The 17,832-nt window shown below is 42.8% G+C and overlaps 2 protein-coding genes across 4 annotated transcripts in view; both read right to left on the reverse strand.

Annotated features, from left to right (window-relative positions):
• Positions 1 to 1,441: 1,441 nt before the first annotated feature.
• On the reverse strand, positions 1,442 to 3,222 carry CCDC89 (coiled-coil domain containing 89). Its single transcript, XM_040964301.1, has one exon. The coding sequence runs from the start codon at positions 3,220 to 3,222 to the stop codon at positions 2,110 to 2,112; it is 1,113 nt and encodes a 370-aa protein (XP_040820235.1). The 3' UTR covers positions 1,442 to 2,109.
• A 5,969-nt stretch (positions 3,223 to 9,191) lies between these two features.
• The window catches only part of SYTL2 (synaptotagmin like 2), a 171,045-nt gene continuing 162,404 nt past the window's right edge, over positions 9,192 to 17,832 (reverse strand). For all 3 annotated transcript variants that reach the window (XM_040964126.1, XM_040964127.1, XM_040964128.1), the window contains 3 exons: positions 12,554 to 12,653; positions 10,631 to 10,836; positions 9,192 to 9,820 (listed from right to left, as the gene is read on the reverse strand). In XM_040964126.1, the coding sequence (XP_040820060.1) occupies positions 9,675 to 9,820; positions 10,631 to 10,836; positions 12,554 to 12,653 (452 nt within the window). In that variant the 3' untranslated portion in view covers positions 9,192 to 9,674. The remainder of the gene's footprint in view (positions 9,821 to 10,630; positions 10,837 to 12,553; positions 12,654 to 17,832) is intronic.

The following is a 17,832-nucleotide window of genomic DNA, read 5'->3' on the forward strand; positions in this document are numbered from 1 at the left end:
TCAATTAGTATGTCAGTTATCCCTGGGAGTTGTCTTATCCCATCCTAACACTTAACCTCATGTAGAGTTGTTTGAGAGAATTCTGTGAGGAGAAGTCATTCTAGGCCGGGAAATATGCTTCTTTCATCCCACTTACTCTTAGCATCTCACCCAGCACCTGGCATTCAGTTGCAATAACTATCCTGTATTGGACAGAGTCATAAAAATTCCAGGTCACCTTGTGGCTAAGTGGCCTTAAGCAGACTACTTGAAGTACAATTTCACCTACTTTGAAATATGAATGGGTGTAATTATTTCCTTGACTAGCCCTAGAGGTTAAATAACTTATTCCTCCAGTACAATGATAAATAGTAAAGGTTCCATAAAGAATAATTACAATTAACTTCTATATTCTGATTTTTGGTAAGCTTTGAGAGCAAGTAAATAAATCTTTGAAGCCACCATATAGTTTCTATTTTGATGTGAGCAATTTGTATTTAACAGTATAATTTTAATAGAAATGCGAGGAAACAGTTGGAAAATTGCCTGAATAAGTTTGGAAATGGTTTATGAAAAAGGTACCAAGGGTCCAGGGTGAAGTCTCAATGTCTAAAATCCGAATCTTTCAAGTACTGGATCCCAAATAGGTGCCAGTTTGTGTCCTGGCTGGTCTATTTTCATCTAGCTCCCTGTTTGTGACCTGGGAAAGCAATGGGGGATAGTCCAAAACCTTGGGACCCTGTACCCATGTGGGAGACCCAGAAGAATCTCCTGGCTTTGGATTGGCTCAGCTGTGGCCTTTGTGGCCACCATTTGCGTAGTGAGCCAGCAAATAGAAGATCTTTCTCTCAGTCTCTTCTTCTCTCTGTAAATATGATCTGCCTTAAAATAAACAAACGAAAATTTTTTTAAAAAATGAGTAAGTCTGAAAAAAAAAGAAATTGTGTTTTTCAGTAGATCCAATTTGTTTATGTAAGTCTTGGTATTCTTGGCATCAAATGGGTGAGGAAAATACTTTAGTATGATCTTGAGAGACACTACTGATTATATATCAATAATCAAATACAGAGAATAAAACATAAAGTGCTTCTATAACTACCTTTAACAACTTTAACGTATAATAGTTTTAATGATTTCTATAAAAATGCTGTTATCCATAAGCAAACGAACTTCAAAAAAATTCATGAAAACTGTATTAATAAAGCCATACATCCCTTTAAAAAGTCTTGCACCAAAATAAACTTGTTTTTGAATTCTATTTTCCATGAACTTTTTGAAGTATTTCCAGACACATTAGACTTTTTAAAAGGGAAAAGTTAATTACAAAAAAATATGGCACTAAAAACCAATTACTGAATTATTACTTGAATCATGTGACTTATCCCAAGTTTACCATGACTTGTTACTCCACATTGTCACATCTGATCTGTTACTATTCTGTGATGTTAAACAAAATATCTGCATTATGCAAATCTAAATCTTGTCTTAATTGAGGAGAAACCAGGGAAATGGAATGTGGTCTAAATCTGCAGGAAAAAATAAAATGGGTTGATTTGCTTGAATTTTACAGAATGAGTATTACTAAGTTGGTCTAGTTCAATAGAGAACTTGATCTTTGCTTTCCAAAGTAGCATAAGACTTTTTTTTTCCTGCAAAGCATCCATTCTATTATTATGCTGCTATCTGCTTGTTGATCGTATTAACTATGGAAGACTATTAGCCCACTTACCTAAGAAGTTTAATTGCATTAATTTTTTTTCACCAGACCATCTTTCCTTGCACATTTTAAACTCACTTAAATCATAGAAACTGCTAATTTAAAATCTTAGTCTATACAAGGATATCTGATATTGAAAATGAATAAGTAACAGAATGGGTGAGATATTGGTGGTAAATTTAGGAAGATTTCAAAGGCACAGAAGGAAATTTGGGAAATTTTGTATATTCTAGGTGGCAGGTAGATCTGAACATTAGCTCAACAATGACAATGTCTCAGTAAAGTAGCTTTTCTATGAGTTGTCTTTTGTGCTTCAAAGTATAATGAATGCTTCCCTTTCTTCACTCTCTCCATAAAGCTAAGGCACATGTAAATGCATTCTCAACTGGCGGTCAGGGAAAACAGTAGCTTCCTTAGGGAAAGAGATGACGGAGTTTGGCATTCAGCTCTCGCTCCTTGCCTAGAAGATCCAGGCTGTGTTTTTTGAAGGCTTCAGACTGCAGCCTGAGGTTGTCATAGGCTTTCTGGATCCCTTCCACCTGGCGTTGGAGCTCCCGGACTCTCAAATCGCTGTTCACGGCCACTGCCTCTTGCTCAAACCTCTCGAGTGCGCGCTTCCTGGCCATGTCTGCTGTCTCCAGCTTCTCCTCGAGCTGGCGGATCTCGGCCTGCTTGCTCTGAAGCACTTTGCCTCTCTCCATGGACAGTTGCAGCAGCTCCTCCTTCTCTCGAGACACGGTGTGCAAACGGGTCTGCAGCTCCTGGCTCAGGCTAGTGTGCGTCTCCTCTGCCTTGGCCATCTGCTCTAAGGCCTGCTGGTGTTGCTGCTTGAGATTCTGCAGCTGGCCCCTCAGCTGTTCTGCCTCCTTGGCGTGGGTGCGGGCCTGCTGGGTCTGTAGCTCCAGCAACTCCTTCTCCCGGGCCTGTGCCTGGCAGGCACCCTGAGCACACCTCTGCTTCAGAGCCTCCACTTCTTTGGTGAGGTCCTCACTCAGGGCAGTGAGCTGCAGCACTTGCGCCTCCTTGTCCTTCAGAGCCTGGCTGAAGAGGTTGTTGTTCTCCAGCCTCAGCTTCTCATTCTCTTCCTTGAGCTTGACATTTTGACTCTTGTGCTCATCCTTGAAACGGATCATCAACTCGTGGTTGGCTGCCAGGGTCATAAAACGTTCCTCCAGCTTCCGGACATGCTGCCGCTGGGCCTTCAGCTTCTCCGCCTCCTGTTCCTTCTCTTCTTCCAGTTCCGTGTTGAGCAGCTCCAGGATCTGGCAGCGCTCCAGCGCCTCATCAGACCTCCGCTTCAGGATGCAGATGAGCTGGGACTGCTCCTGGATACGAGAGCAAAGCATCGCCTTCTCGCTCTTCTCCTCCTCCGACAAGCCCCGCAGGTTTGCCAGGGCTTCCCTTAGCCCGTCCAGTTCCTTAAACTCCATTTCTTCTTCCTGGTTTCTCAAGCTTTCCCGTCCCTTGTCTGGGAGCTCTTCAGGAGGTGGGGTGTCCATCCTGACGACCTGCTCTCCCTGAGGCATAGGCACCCTCCTCCACACCCAAAAACTAACCCCACCCACTCCGATTTCAAAATCTGCTGGGGGGTTGCTATGGACGCTCCAGCCGTTGGTTTTCCCAGTAAGGAGCTCTGTGATTGGTACACAGGCCTTCAGAATGTTGTGAAGTAACTATGGGGATCTGGGGCAGTACAGAGCTCATCTGTAAGGTTACTCTTGTCTTTTTTTGTTTGTTTGTTTAAGCCAATCACAGTGCTAAGCTCACAGCCCCAGCTCGCAGCACGGACACTAGCCCCACTCCATTTCCTGCCAGCATCAAGGAGAAAGCCGACTCCACCTATTTCTGGTGCAAGCAAACAAATCAAGCTGACAGGGAAATATTCTGCCTTTATCTCCGCCTCTATCTCCTCTATCCCCCAATTCTTGTGAGTTGTCACGAGAATGAATTGCTGTCTGTGCAAACACCATTGGCTCCTCAAAAACATGTAACCTATGAAACCAAAGGGGCAGAGGTGCTCTTCAAGCCAGGACCCTAAATGGCCATCAGTCTGCAGCTGCAGGATTGGGCACAGCTCAATCCTGTTTACAGTAATCCCCAGTTCATATTCTCTTACTTCTTATAGCACTGTCTCACTCTATTAGATATTCAGCTCTTCCCCTTTTTAACTACTAGTAAAATAGAAAGAAGCTGAACAATATAAATATGACACTACTATTACTTAGCTATTGTTTATAAGTTACAGGGATCAAAGAAAGCTAGCCTCGGAGAAACTAAGCAAATTGTTGAGGTCACCCAAAGAATAAATGATAAAGTTGGGAATTTTAATCCAGATTTTTTTTTTTTACAGAACCCCAAAGCCTTATGTCATCATTCATTTGTGCATTTGTATATTCATGGAGTTGTATGTACCAAGAAACTGTTGAGTTCAAGGTTACAGTGTCAGCTCTTAAGATGATTATAGTTTAGTGATGGAAACAAACAATAGGCAACAGCAATTCAGTGTGACAACTGCTAAGGGAATCATGAATGACTTTAACATATCACTCTCAAAGAATAAAATGAAAAAAACTGAGAGGTAGAAGATGGTCGCAGCTTAGATGGAAAGAGGAGTATTATGGAAGATTATTTTAATGGAAACCTAGCAATCTTTCTAAGCAAACAGACATTTGTTGAGTCAAACAAAGAAAACTGAGACGCTCACAAAGTCAAAATAGGAGTGCCAGGAACTAGGCTGGACCTCAAAACAGAAAAGTGCAAATGCAAAACCAAGAAGACTATATCTCTGGAAATTTCCCATCTCAGTTACACTTAGGATGCATGATATTCTCCAATCATAATTTTCACCAAGAGCATAAGGGCAGAGTAGTTCAGTGGATGTACATAAGGCTGGGATCTGTGAAGTGTTAGGGTCAACAAATGGAGAGTCAGTGGAAAGAAAAGGAAGCAAAAATATGTCAACATGATAAGATAGCAGTTAATTTTACAGAGGAGTGATAATGAAAGGCAAAAGGTAGTTTTTCAGGGACTGGAGAGCTCAGCTTTAAGAATATGAGTAGGGCCCAGCGTGGTGGCGCAAGTGGTTAAAGGTCCTCGCCTTGCATGCCCGGGATCCCGTATGGGCACCGGTTCTAATCCCGGCAGCCCCGCTTCCCTTCCAGCTCATGCCTGTGGCCCAGGAAAGCAGTCGAGGACAGCCCAAAGCTTTGGGAACCTGCACCCGCGTGGGAGACCCGGAAGAGGCTCCTGGCTTCGGATCGGCCTTTGCGTTCACTTGGGGAATGAATCATCGGACGGAAGATCTTCCTCTCTGTCTCTCCTCTCTGTATATCTGCCTTTCCAATGAAAAAACAATAAAAATAAATCTTTAAAAAAAAGAATATGAGTAGACATTACAGAATAATGAACTAAAAGCTGCAAGCATTGAAGATTTTGGTTAGAGGATGTTTGAATTTAAAACGTTAGAGGCAGGATAGTTCTCAGTTATATTGAGGTTGGGGCTGTGTGTGGCTGAAAGGAAGAGATTAGCAGCATTCAGACTGAGCAGGTCAAGGATAAGCCAAGTGTTTGCTGAACAGTCAAAAGTTGTGGAGTGGGATTCCTCAACAAATGAGATGAACTGGGGAGGATGGGAGTTGATCATCAGGAGAGGATAACCAAAATAGCAAACATCCGCTCAATGCTAAACATGAATACTTAATATTCATTCATTTACTTTTCCAGGGTAGGTACAATTTTCCCTTCAAGTAGATGAGACATAAGTTAGACAGCTTGCCCAAGGTCACACAGCTACTAAATAATTCAAAAAGAATTCAAATAAGCTATTTGGCTCTGGAGGCCACTTGACCACATTCACTCCTTGCCTGATGTAACTGAACGGCACATGGCTTTAGAAATAGAGACATTTATAAGAAGGTAGAGGAACAATCATGTGAAATCCGGTATGGGGGTAGATTATTATTTTTGCATGGCTAAGGGAAAACCAGTTATTTTGGAAACAAGTCAGCCAAAAATAAAGGAAATGTTCTATAACTGGGTCACATTTGTGGGGACATTTGTTTTATGAAACAAACTAGTGAAATTTATGGAGGTAGGAGATAGCAATTCCCAAGCACAATGAGACTATAGGAGAAGGCAGATATTCAGAAGTTTCTTGTTGGACAGTGAACATGGGATGACAGAAATATGCAAGTAAATACCCTGGGGAATGTAGACAGAGGAAGAAGGGTAGTTCTCACTGGAAGAAGTGTCCCACGGTCCTTACTGCCTATAGAGAAACCACAGCAGTCATAGGGGAGGAAAGAACTCAGGCCCCTCATCAGAAGTGATCCTTAGAAATACAATTACTGGGCCAGATGCAGTAGCCTAGTGTCTAAAATTCTCATCTTGTACATGCTGAGATCCCATTTGGGCGCTGGTTCATGTCCCAGCTATTCCACTTCCCTTCCAGCTTCCTGCTTGTTGCCTGGGAAAGCAGTAAGGGATGGCCCAAAGCCTTGGAACCCTGTACCCGCGTGGAAGACCCAGAGGAAGCTCCTGGTTCCTGGGTTTGGATTGGTTCAGCTCTGACTATTGTGGCTACTTGGGGAGTGAACCAGCAGGTGGAAGATTTTTCCTTCTGTCTCTCCTTCTCTCTGTAAATCTGAATTTCCAATACAAAATAATAAAGAAATACAATTACTTCAATTTTTTTAAAAATAGGGAATTTTGAAATATTTTCACTTGGGGAGATAGACAAATTGTATCTACTCCTCCGCTGGCTGCAGTGGTGGAGATACGATGCAATCCTCACCAACTTCCTGGGGAGATCTCTTAAGCTTGAACCTGAGAAGTGCTCGACTGAGAGACTGCGAAGCTGGAGCTGCCTCAGGTCTCATTTCCTGTCTTTCAGGAAGAAGAGAGACATTGAATTCCTGGTTCCTGCAGGAGCAAGTTGTCACAGCAATCTAGGTTCCTGTGTACTTGTTTAGTTCTGTGGGCTAACCTGGTACTTCCAGCAAATCTTTTTTTTTTATTATTATTATTTTTATTGGAAAGGCAGATATACAGAGAGGAGAGACAGAGAGGAAGATCTTCCGTCCGATGTTTCACTCCCCAAGTGAGCGCAAAGGCCGATCCGAAGCCAGGAGCCTCTTCCGGGTCTCCCACGCGGGTGCAGGTTCCCAAAGCTTTGGGCTGTCCTCGACTGCTTTCCTGGGCCACAGGCAGGGAGCTGGAAGGGAAGCGGGGCTGCTGGGATAGATCTGGCGCCCACATGGGATCCCGGGCGTGCAAGGAGAGGACCTTAACCACTTGCGCCACTGCGCTGGGCCCCAGCAAATCTTCTTTTTAGCTTATTTCCATTTGGGTTTCTGAGAAAAGCAACAGCCACCACCCAAAAGGCCTAAACACAGACTCCACAAAGATGCTTCCAGTTTGCTTAGCCATGTTAGTGGGGTCTTACCAGGAATATCTCATATCACAAAAGCCTGTCAGCTCTTGCAGCCAGGTGAGATTATATCCACCATTGGCATTTTGCTTTTCTGAAAGAAATATGATATGAAATACTCCTGGACCTCCGAGGCAGATCAAAGTGCCATAGACCAGTGCAGAGAATGAGTATCTCTAATGTCCACTCTGGCATTTTGCAGTTGAGGATCAGGGCATGAGAGAAAGGAGCCAATCCTAGTCCTTTCCAAGGGATCAGAACAATTCTTAATAGTGCTTCACATGCCAGGAGGTGGTCGAACAGATACTGATAGGTTGAAAAAGTTTTTTTCCGTGAGGTTGGACAAACCAGAACAGAACACTTCTGCTACTGCATGCCAAACCAATCTGGGAGGTATAGCTCTACTTAGCCCTCTTTTCTTTTCCCCAAGGCCAGAGAAGGCAAACCGAACTTACCTGGAATAATCCTCACAAAGAACAAAGGAAGAACGTGGAAAAGTTGTTAGGTAAGTTGTTCTTACAATTATATCTGATTCTGCTTGGGGAACAAAGCAAGCACTCTAATTGCTTCCACTGATAGTTATTGGGTATTTATTGTAGGATTCTATGTTTGTCCATCACCCACATGTCCCCAAACCTACATTAAGTCAGTGCTTTTTAAAGTGTGTGTGTATGTACGTTTGCATATATGTATATGTGTATATATTCTATTATATATTCTATATCAATTAATTTGAAAGGCAGAAAGACAGACACACCATTCATTGGCTAATTCACTCCCTTAAATGTCTGCAGCAGTCCTAGCTGGGTCAAGCTGGAGCCTGGAGCCTTTATGTCAATCTGGGTCTGTCACGTGGGAGGCAGGGTACTAAGTTCTTAAGTGAACACCTGCTGCCTTCAAGGTATGCATTATTAGCAGGCAGCTGGAATCAGAAGAAGGAGGGGGACTCAAATCCAGGCACTCGGGTATGGGATGCAGATGTCCCAGGTAGCATCCTTACCGCTACACCGAATACTTGCTTTTCAGTGCTTAAAGACTGACAAGTTACTTGGGGGCCATGAAGGTGTAATGCTGCATCTGTTAAAAGCATCTCATGGAAACTCTTTTAAGAATAACTGTTGGGGCAGATGTGTCACAATGTTGCTACTTGGGACATCCATGTCCTTTGTCAGGTTCAGGTCTCAGCTACTATGCTCAGCTATTCAGCTACCTGCACTCTGGCAGGCAGCAGTTGATGGCTCAAGTACTTGTGCCCCAGTTACCCTTGTAGGATATTCAGATGGAGTTTTGGGGTTCTGGCCTCAGCCTGACTTAGTCCCTGTTGTTGTGTGCATTTGAGGAATAAAGCAGCAGATAGAAAGGTTTCTCTGCCAACTTTTTTCTTCCTCCTTTTTAAAAGAAAACAAAAATAAAAATAAAATTTAAATGAATAAATTTTATCTTCAAAGATTTTTAATTAGTTTTTCAAAGAGAAAAGTTCTACTTTTAGTAATATAGCCTTAGCAACTCACCTAGGGAAAATGATGCCCAGAATGTCAATAGACAGAAGAAATATAGCCAAGAAGTTCACTAACTTTGTTGGAAACTCAGATTTTAGGATTCTTAATGTAAAACATATTACCAAAATAGAAATCAGGTTAATTTTTCAATAGACTTTAAATCATATAATTTATTTGGCTTAAGTGTTCTATAAAATATTTAATGAAAATTATACATACATAGAAAGTACAGTAAAATTGAACAATTTATATTTTAATTAAAACTTTGTTGCAAAGCATGTCTTTGACAGTTATTATACCACTTGCATGTAGTAAAGTTACAGGAAAAGCAATCATGTTAAGATTGTTAACATACTCCTTCACAAAATACAGCTTGAGGCCTAAGTCAAGAACTGAATTCTGCTTAATGACCAGTTGGTGGCACCAAAGTACACTTGCAAACTTCTTTAGCACTGGAAAAAGGAAAAGTAGGTTTTCAAGGCACAAATACTGCTTGTAAATTCAATCTCATTGCTGTAATATGGTATTCTGTATTTTCTTAGTGGTTACAGCGTAAGTCATTTTATGATGGTAAGAATCCTTCTCATCTCTGCTGATTTTCCTTTTTTTTTCCCTCCAGGAATATCTTTGTTACTTTTCTACAACCTACACATTTATAAGTCCCACAAGAGTTTGCAATAATCATGTGGCAAGCCTTTGTAACTTTAGTACAAGATTGCAGTTTGAAACAGATAATGGCCAACAAATATTTATCTGGTTAAAAAGACTCCACATGTAGCATTTTAGAGGCAGCCTTTTCTTCAAAGCAATAATGACATTTTCCTAAAATTGCTCAAATGCTTTCTCTGAATGTTGGAGTAACAAGGAAGTTACATGTTTTATTTAAATCTCTTGGACCTCATAATCAAAAACACATGCAGGTGGTCTTTAACATTCTGTGTAGTATCCATTAGTGGCAAGAAATGAAAAGTGAAGAGCTTTGCTATGAAGTCAGATTTTCAAGGTCAAATTTCACCTGTTCAATAGTTCTTGGGGAGGAGCTGGTGGCCTTTCATTTGGAAATCTTGGCAATCAAAAGCATCCTAAGAGGCAGTGTTGCTTCAATCCAAGTGTTGGGGCTATTTACCATCTTCTCCCAGAGAGCAACTTCCTCTGACGTAGAGTCCATCCAATCTACTTCAGTCCCATAACTTTTACCTGAAAAAAAGGAACTTTTATATTTACAAAGGAAGATTATGGAGGGTAGGGAAGGTCATTTCCTAATCACCAGTGGAAGACAGCAAGAGTCTCAAAATCGCCAAGAGAGCAAATCTGGTACTCAATATCAGGAAGAGCTGTTTATTCATCTGAGTGGTTTCATCATGGACATCATTCTAAGAACAATCATTTCTTTTCCCATTAATGTAAAAGCTAGTTGACAACTAGGGCCACATAGAGTTGGGAGGATTATGCATTGGACTGGATGATTTCGAAGCAAGTATCATTAAAACTTGAACATCTAGAGGCTCATTTTCAAATCTAAATTCTTTTAGCGGCTCTGTTACTTAATTTCTTAGAATATCAGCATCATTGGGGATCATGCTAGCAATTACATAATAGTTTGAGAGTTAAATGAAATAATGCAAATAATCAGTACAGTGGCTAGTGCTTTGTAAATGCTAGTTACTATAATCCAAAGCATACCTTTTACCTTGAATGAACATAGATATTTGTCAGGGAGAGGATGTAGAAGCAATGAAGGCTTTGCTTTTTGTACCCAGTATTCAAAATAACTTAAATTCTATAAGGACAGATGGTGTACCCTATTACTCCTTGTACCTAGAGCCCTTGGCATATAACCTGACATTTATTTATCTATCATTTATTACCCTTTAGTCATTCATTTCATTATACTTAGCAGAAGTAGATTACTATTTTCCACAAGGAAGAGAAAACCAACAAACAAATCAATCTTTAGTGTCTCCAGAAGAATTGTGCTAATGGAGATTTAAGTTTATCAAATGTTACCTGTTCCAAATCCAATCCGAAGACCTCCCAAGAACTGGTTGGTTAACTTATAATGGTCCCAGACAGTGAGCTCTACACAGGCTTCCGTCAGATCTTCAGGTCTGAACCCATCATACACCATGGTGTGGTTGAAAATAGGGTTGGTGGTTTTCCCTACAGCTCTTGTCTTCTGGCGACTTTTCCTACTTGTATCTGGAAGGATGGTACTATAACCAGAAGCATTATTGGGAAAGCATTATGGTAAGATAGTGAATACTTATGCTTTCAGCACACTTCAGCACAGCTATAAACATTAGTAATGGAGGGGAAAATTGTTGGGAGATGGCAGTGATTGGGGTAAGGGTATGGTGGGGAAGCACATCATGCTAGAAAGACTTTGGACAGAGTTCACCATGCTTAGCTTGAATTCTGACTGACATGTACTGGCTGTGCATTCTCAGTAAAGTTATTGTACCCTTAAGAAACCTGTTTTGTTATCTGTAAAATTGAAATAGTGATGCTTGATGTCGTAAGGCTGACATTAGAGTTAAATAACATGCAAAACACTTGTTCCGTGTCTACATTAAATAAGTTCTTAATATGGCATTGCTTGAGGACTTCTTAGCTATGCAAGCAGAATGCATGCTTGATTGCCTACAATATTACCTAAGGAATTAGTGCTATATAGAATTTTTAAAAATTTTGCTAATTAGCTAGATTTGACTTTAAGAATAAATTACAGGGTCTGATGCTTTAGTGTAGTAGGTTAAGCCTCTGCCTATCACACCATCCCATATGGGTGCTGATTTGTGTCCTGGCTGCTCCACTTCTAATTAGTTTCCTGTTTACAGCGTGGGGAAGCAGTGGAGGATGGGTCAAGTCCTTGGGCCCTTGCACCTCTGTGGGAAACCTGAAGGAAGCTCTTGGCTTCAGATCAGCCCAGCTCCGGCTGTTGTGGCCCTTTGAGGAGTGAACCAGTGGATGGGAAATCTGTCTCTGTAACTTTGCTGTTTAAATTTAAAAAATCTTTTAAAATAATTAATTACATATTTTCATAATCGTTTAAGTTTTATTTACGATTATTGAATGAACTTTAACTGATCATGTTTCTTGTTTAAGGCAAGCTCTAAGAGTGGTCTTGGAATAAAAGACTGACCTTACCTTAGTATTACCAGTTAATATGTATGAAGATCAGGTATAGGAAAAATCATAAATATTGCCATTTATATTTAACAATATGTAACATGTTTGAAAAGCTACAACAATCTTCTGGTAGAACCTATTTAGCTAAAAGTAGTCAGAGGGACCCAAACTATCTTAAGTTCTTACAAGCTAACTTTTGGTAGGCATTTGTTTAGCAAATCATTTTTCAAATATTGGCAATATGATGTCAAAGCCCTTTACAAATGAGCCACAAAAGAAGTGGGATAAAGAAAAGAAGGAATTCATATTTTACAAAGGAAATAAAGTAATGCAGTATCCTACCATTAGGAACTATGTAAATTTTTAAAGATATGTATATATATAAATTATTTTTTGAAAAATTATATACTTGAAAAACAGAAAGAGAACTCCCATGTGCTGATTCACTCCCCACTGCTAACAACAACTGTGACTGCGCCAGGCTGACGCCAGAAAGTAGGAACTTAGTGTAGGTCTCCTACAAGTGTGGTAAGGACCCAGATACTTGAGCCAACTGCCTCCCAGGGTGTGCATTAGCAGGAAGCTGGAGTCAGAAGTAGAGTCAAAACTCAAATCCAGACACTTTGATGTGGGATGTGGGCATTCATGTTACAGATCCCTCTAATTCATGCCTCCAGTGTTTCTAGTAAATTCACTTAAATTATGACTGATGGGTTTAAGCATCACAGACAGAACTAAAATCAACCAGCAAAGCCCAGGCCCCAGCAGGACTACAGACAGCAGAGTCATCAATGCTGTTACCATTTAACAAAAGAATTTAGATGGTTTCCCCTTAGTAGTGGTAGATCAAGGCATTCTTTCACCCAAATGTGTACTTCTCCAGTTGTAGGAAGCTTTTTACCTGTAACAGAAAAAGGACAGTAAATTTTACTGCTTTTCCCTCTTAGCAATACCACATCCCAAGCCATTGTTTCAAAATACTGATTGAGGGATACTAGCTAGTGCTTACAGGTATTATCCCAATTGATCAAATCTTTACATTCTTTTTTAAAAAACACATTTATCTTTTTTAAAATTAAATTACATTTTTAATTATGTTTACATAGTTGAAAAGGATGCAGGACCATATAGACCACTGATCAGGGTGGGGAAGGGTTGAGGATTGGATGAAAGCGGGTGAGATCATCTCCAAATTTTCTTTTTCTTCCTCTCGTATGTGAGGAAAGGGAGGAGAGAAGCAAAGAAACTGCATCCAGCATCTCAACCACATTAGTAACCAGGGATGGGGAATGGCTACCCGATATCATTCCAGAGTCCCTGATGTGGAGCATGCTCCGAGGGTTCTGCTCAAATGGTTTCAATAGGTCTGAAATGCTGTCAATCTTGCCAATCCAAGGGTGAGGAAATCCTTCCAAGGATTGTTGGTTGACACAGTACACCTTAGAGTCTCCATTGACCCAGGTATTTGCTGTCAATACTTGGCATGGGAAGTTGTCCAGTTTGTTTGGCCCTCCATCCTCTGCTATGGTACCAGAAGTCCTCTGCAGGTCACAATGGACTGCTGTATCATCCATGTGCACCTGGACCTCCCATCTACTCTGTCTTAGCCACTGAAGAGACCCAGTTCTGACACATGCACTCCACTGTCAGACAACAGATCCTATGATTCTCCTTATGTTTGGGTTCTGAGTCCAGCGGCTCAGTTGGGGGGATCCTGAAAGAAATCTTGTCTGAGGTGATTCCAGACCTGACTCTTGTTGTGTGCTTACCTGTACGGGGTCTGGCTCAGTCTGTCACCCACATCAGCCTACTCACACATTGACAGTTGCAGTTGCTGGGTCAGTTCTGTTTCCAACCCCATCTTATTCAAACTATAAGGATGCTATGGCCCAGCCTGGCCCATCCCAACCCAGCCCACCACACACTTAGCCCTCATATACTCTTGCAGGAGCTGCAGCCTAGTCGGAGAGACCCCCAGTAATCCCCACAGGCCCATCCCCAGCTCTAGTTCCTGTGCATGCCAGCATGTGCAGCAGATTGGTCTAGTCTGCCCCTTGTGCCATTCAGCTCTTGTACACATCAATGGGCACTAAAGCCTAGCTCAACCCAACTGACCCAATGCTCATCCAGTGGGTGCTAGACCCCTCACCAGTCTGCCCCCATCCCTGGTTCATGCAAACCAGTAGATATGATACCCTACTTGGCATGACCCACACTCCAGCCTGGCTCCTGCACATGCCAGTGGGATAAGCTTGGCCTAGCTCTGCCCGTCTGTTCCCTTCCAGAACCAACCCATACATTTGCCGATGAGTGGAGCTGCCTTACCTTGCTTGGCCTAACCAGCCTGCATCACATGCTCACCAGTGGGAGCTATAGCCCACCAGGAGAGATACTTATATTCCTCCACTAGACCCACTCCAAGACCCAGGTCTCTTTTATGGCAGTAGATGTTAGGTCCCTGCCTGGCATACTCAGCCTCCTCTGTCTCAGCCTTTGTATGAACTGGTGGATGTTGCAATCTGGCCTGCCTGATACCCTCTTCTTGGAGGCACCTATGAGTGCTGCAGCCTGGACCAGTCCAGCCTGCTCCCACCCCAGTATCCATTAGTGTTGGTGGGTTCCATTGTCATGCTTAGCTCAGCCCTTCAACACCTCGAGTTCTTGATTGAACCAGCTGAAATTGCAATTCCACTGGGGTAGGCCCACATAGCCCCAACAGAATTTGCTGCCAAACCTGGTTCTCTTGTATGCTGCCCTGTTTCACGGCCCAGTTTAACATTACCCAGCCTATTCTACGACATTCACTGGTTGGTACTGTGATCTAGCCCTATACGGCCCTAGCTTTAGTGTGCACTGTTGGGTGGTGGTTGGTGGTGGTCCATGCCAACTAGCCCAGCTCAGGTCTCCCATGTGGGTGGGAGCATCAGTCTGACCCAGAAAAGTCATCCAGCTTCCCTCCACCAAACCATTATCTTAGCCCCCTTATTTACCTGCAAGTACAGTGGTCTTGTCTGTGAAAGTCCTTCAGAAGTCATTCCTTGTATGCAACATACTCCCTCAGAAGTCCTCCCTCAAGCACATCCCATCACCTCCTTCCCTGAGCAATCCATAGTCCCTGTGCCTGGGAGAACATGCATTCCCCAGCCCAGTCTTCTGAAGCCCAATCTTCCAATGGTGTGGTGTGCTGGCCTGGAGCTCTGCCCACCCACTAGGGTTCTAAGCTCCTGGCATGTATGTTGGCCTGAGACCTTACCCCTCTGCCCACCCCAAGATCCAAGCTCATTCAAAGCTCCCAAGCCCAGTCCACTAGCAAACCATGCTAGCATTGCTAACCTAGGGCTCTCCCCTCACCTCCCTTTACCCTACCCAGGATCATGCATCTGAAGACATCCCCTGGCTTGGTCCACCTGCCTGGGCATGAGTCTCAAGGTCCCCTCACATCTCCACTGGTGCCATCCCCAGGCTCCCTGCAAGTCCACACCTCCAGCTTCCCATGAGCCTGGCACCCATTCCAGTGCCAAATCTATATGTTCCTAATCAGGCTTTTCATAGATTGGCCACAGTGAACTCAAATATCTCTATAAAAATAGCACATGACCCCAGCTGTACACAATTGGCTAGGTACTTTGTACCTTGGCAAATGTTACATGCTGGGAGAAAAGCAGCCTGCTTAATGCATATGTGTGAGCCAGGTGTCGGAGATGAGCTGGGCTGGGCCAGTCCACAGCAGACACTGGGTTGGAGTGCTACATCTGTCAGTTCACATGACAGCTGGGGATGGGCTAGGTTGGGCCAGACTGCTGCACCTGCTGGTGAAAGCTGGGTTGGTTGGGGAAGGGGCAGCCCAGGCTGAGCCAGGTTGTAGCACCTACTGAGACTAGTGGTAGGCCATCTCAGACTGGGCCACAGCACATGCTGGCATACACAAGATCCAGAGCTGGGAGTGGACTGGTTAGGGAAGCTTGAGGGCTCTCTTGCTGGGCTGTTGATTCTGCTGGAGAGCATGAGAATTGAGATTAGAGGTAGGCCAGCTGGACCAGGTTACAGCATCCACTGACAAGTGCCAGGACTTGGTGAGAGTCATGTCAGGTTGGACTGCAGTACACCCCTGGCAGATGCAAGATCTGGGCCTGGGAGCAGGCTCGGTTGGGGAAATGTGGGCACTTTCCTGATGGGCTGCAACTACTACAGGTGAACATAAGAGGCAAGTTTGGGGACAAGTCAGGCTGGTCACAACAGTAGCACCCATTGGCAAATGTGTGGGCTGGGTCTGGAGGCAGAACAAGCTGAGCTAAGCTGCAGCACCATGGGTGTGCACAAGAGCCACATGTGATGTAGAACAGTTGGGGTTAGGCTGCAGTACACGCCAGCACAGGGGAAAACTGGAGCTAGAGGCAGGCCTGGTGGGGGTTATTGTGGTAGTCCTGACTAGGCTGCTATACCTGCTGCTTTGTATTAAGACTGAGCCTGTAGTGGGCTGGGCTAGGCTAGACTACAGCACACATCAGTTATCATGAGAGATGGGATTGGGGGTAGAGGTGATCAGGCATCTGCATCCATAGGTATGTGCATTGGCTGGTGCAGATAACAGAATGAACCTGATCCTGAACTAACTGGTGCATACAAGAATCAAGTCAGAGGTCATCCCAGTCAGTTTCTTGGGGGACTCTCCAACTAGGCTGCTGGACTCAAATCCTAGCCCCAAGGAAAATCACAATATATGTGGTCTGACCTTGGAATGCATGTATTGGGACTAGGCTTCCTTAGTTGCTGATGTTTGTGCAGTAGATAGCATGGCCAGATGCACATTGGGGACCTGACAGCCAGCTCATCTAGGCCAGCAGGAGATATGCTGTGCTTTGTGAGAGAATGGAAAGCAGAATAGGTTGGACCACTCTCCTGGCCAAGCTTTGCAACATGTTCCTGGGCCTGCAGATACGTCAAGGTAGACCTGGTCAGCCAAAAGACCTTAGAAACATTTTCTCAACCTGTTGCAATGAAGCCAATGATGTCTCAGAACTACAAAAACCACTCAAGAATAACACCCTTGGAACACTCTTTTCCACATCAGGGGCTCTAAGGCATAATCAAAGGACACTACCTTATCCCTGGATGTCAACGTAGAATGACAGCAAGGAGTGGTCCCCTCACTTACCTCACATGAGGACACAGGAAAAAAATGGAATCGTTTGCCCCACCTATCTTGCTCTGTACCTTGATCCTTCCTACTCTTATCAGAGACCCACATGGGTGTGGATCCCTCTCAACTATGCAAAAATATTAAATATAAAATAAAATAAATTAAAAACACATGTGATCCATTCAAATTCAGAGCATTACATCATTATTTGTGGGGTTTGTTTGGTTCGACGAACAGATGTCAGGGATATGAATCATATTTACAATTATATTTAAAATATGAAATGTATATATACCTTTCAAACATGAATATCAATGCCAGTTGGTGCTAATAAAATATATTTAAGTATAAGTCAACCTGAACAAATATTGGGTCAGGTGTAGTCTCTCCTTTTATTTAAAGTTATTATACAATTATAGGAATATTATATGTGCACAACTAATAGTTGATATTGTGGTCAGGGAACTGTTAGGAAATTGTCTTAGTCTGAAGTTATTCTCTTGGTTTGGGTCAAATGGACAGGGGAATGTTATCAGATTTTTCTAACTGGGTTAACTTAGTCAACAAATAGTATTTAATGAGCATCTGTTATGGGCTGATTCTATGTTAGTAATGTCATTAGATATAAAAGAAAGACAAGAAATTATCTACATCCTTGGGAAATGTTTGTAGTCAAGGTGGAGTGAATAAACCATAAAATCATAAAATGTAACATAGGATGAAATCTCCAGATATTATTGTAGTATTCTAGAAGATGGCACGATCAGAGAAGGTTAATAAAATCAGGATTTTTATTTAAAAAAAAATGAATAGGGAAGCTATTCCAGGAAAGTGAAACAATATGAGCAGAAACCCAGACTAGGTGAAGTTCATCACAACACATTCTTCCAACGTCCATTACCAGGTGATACTGGACAAAACTGGAACAGGGGTTGGCAGA

This window comes from Ochotona curzoniae, unplaced genomic scaffold (genome assembly GCF_017591425.1).
Source record: "Ochotona curzoniae isolate NIBS_2020 unplaced genomic scaffold, NIBS_Ocur_1.0 scaffold_3223, whole genome shotgun sequence".
Classification (NCBI taxonomy): Eukaryota; Metazoa; Chordata; class Mammalia; order Lagomorpha; family Ochotonidae; genus Ochotona; species Ochotona curzoniae.

Coding starts and splice junctions, on each gene's coding strand:
- CCDC89 (XM_040964301.1), bottom strand. CDS start 3,222: ATGCCTCAGGGAGAGCAGGTCGTCAGGATGGACACCCCACCTCCTGAA.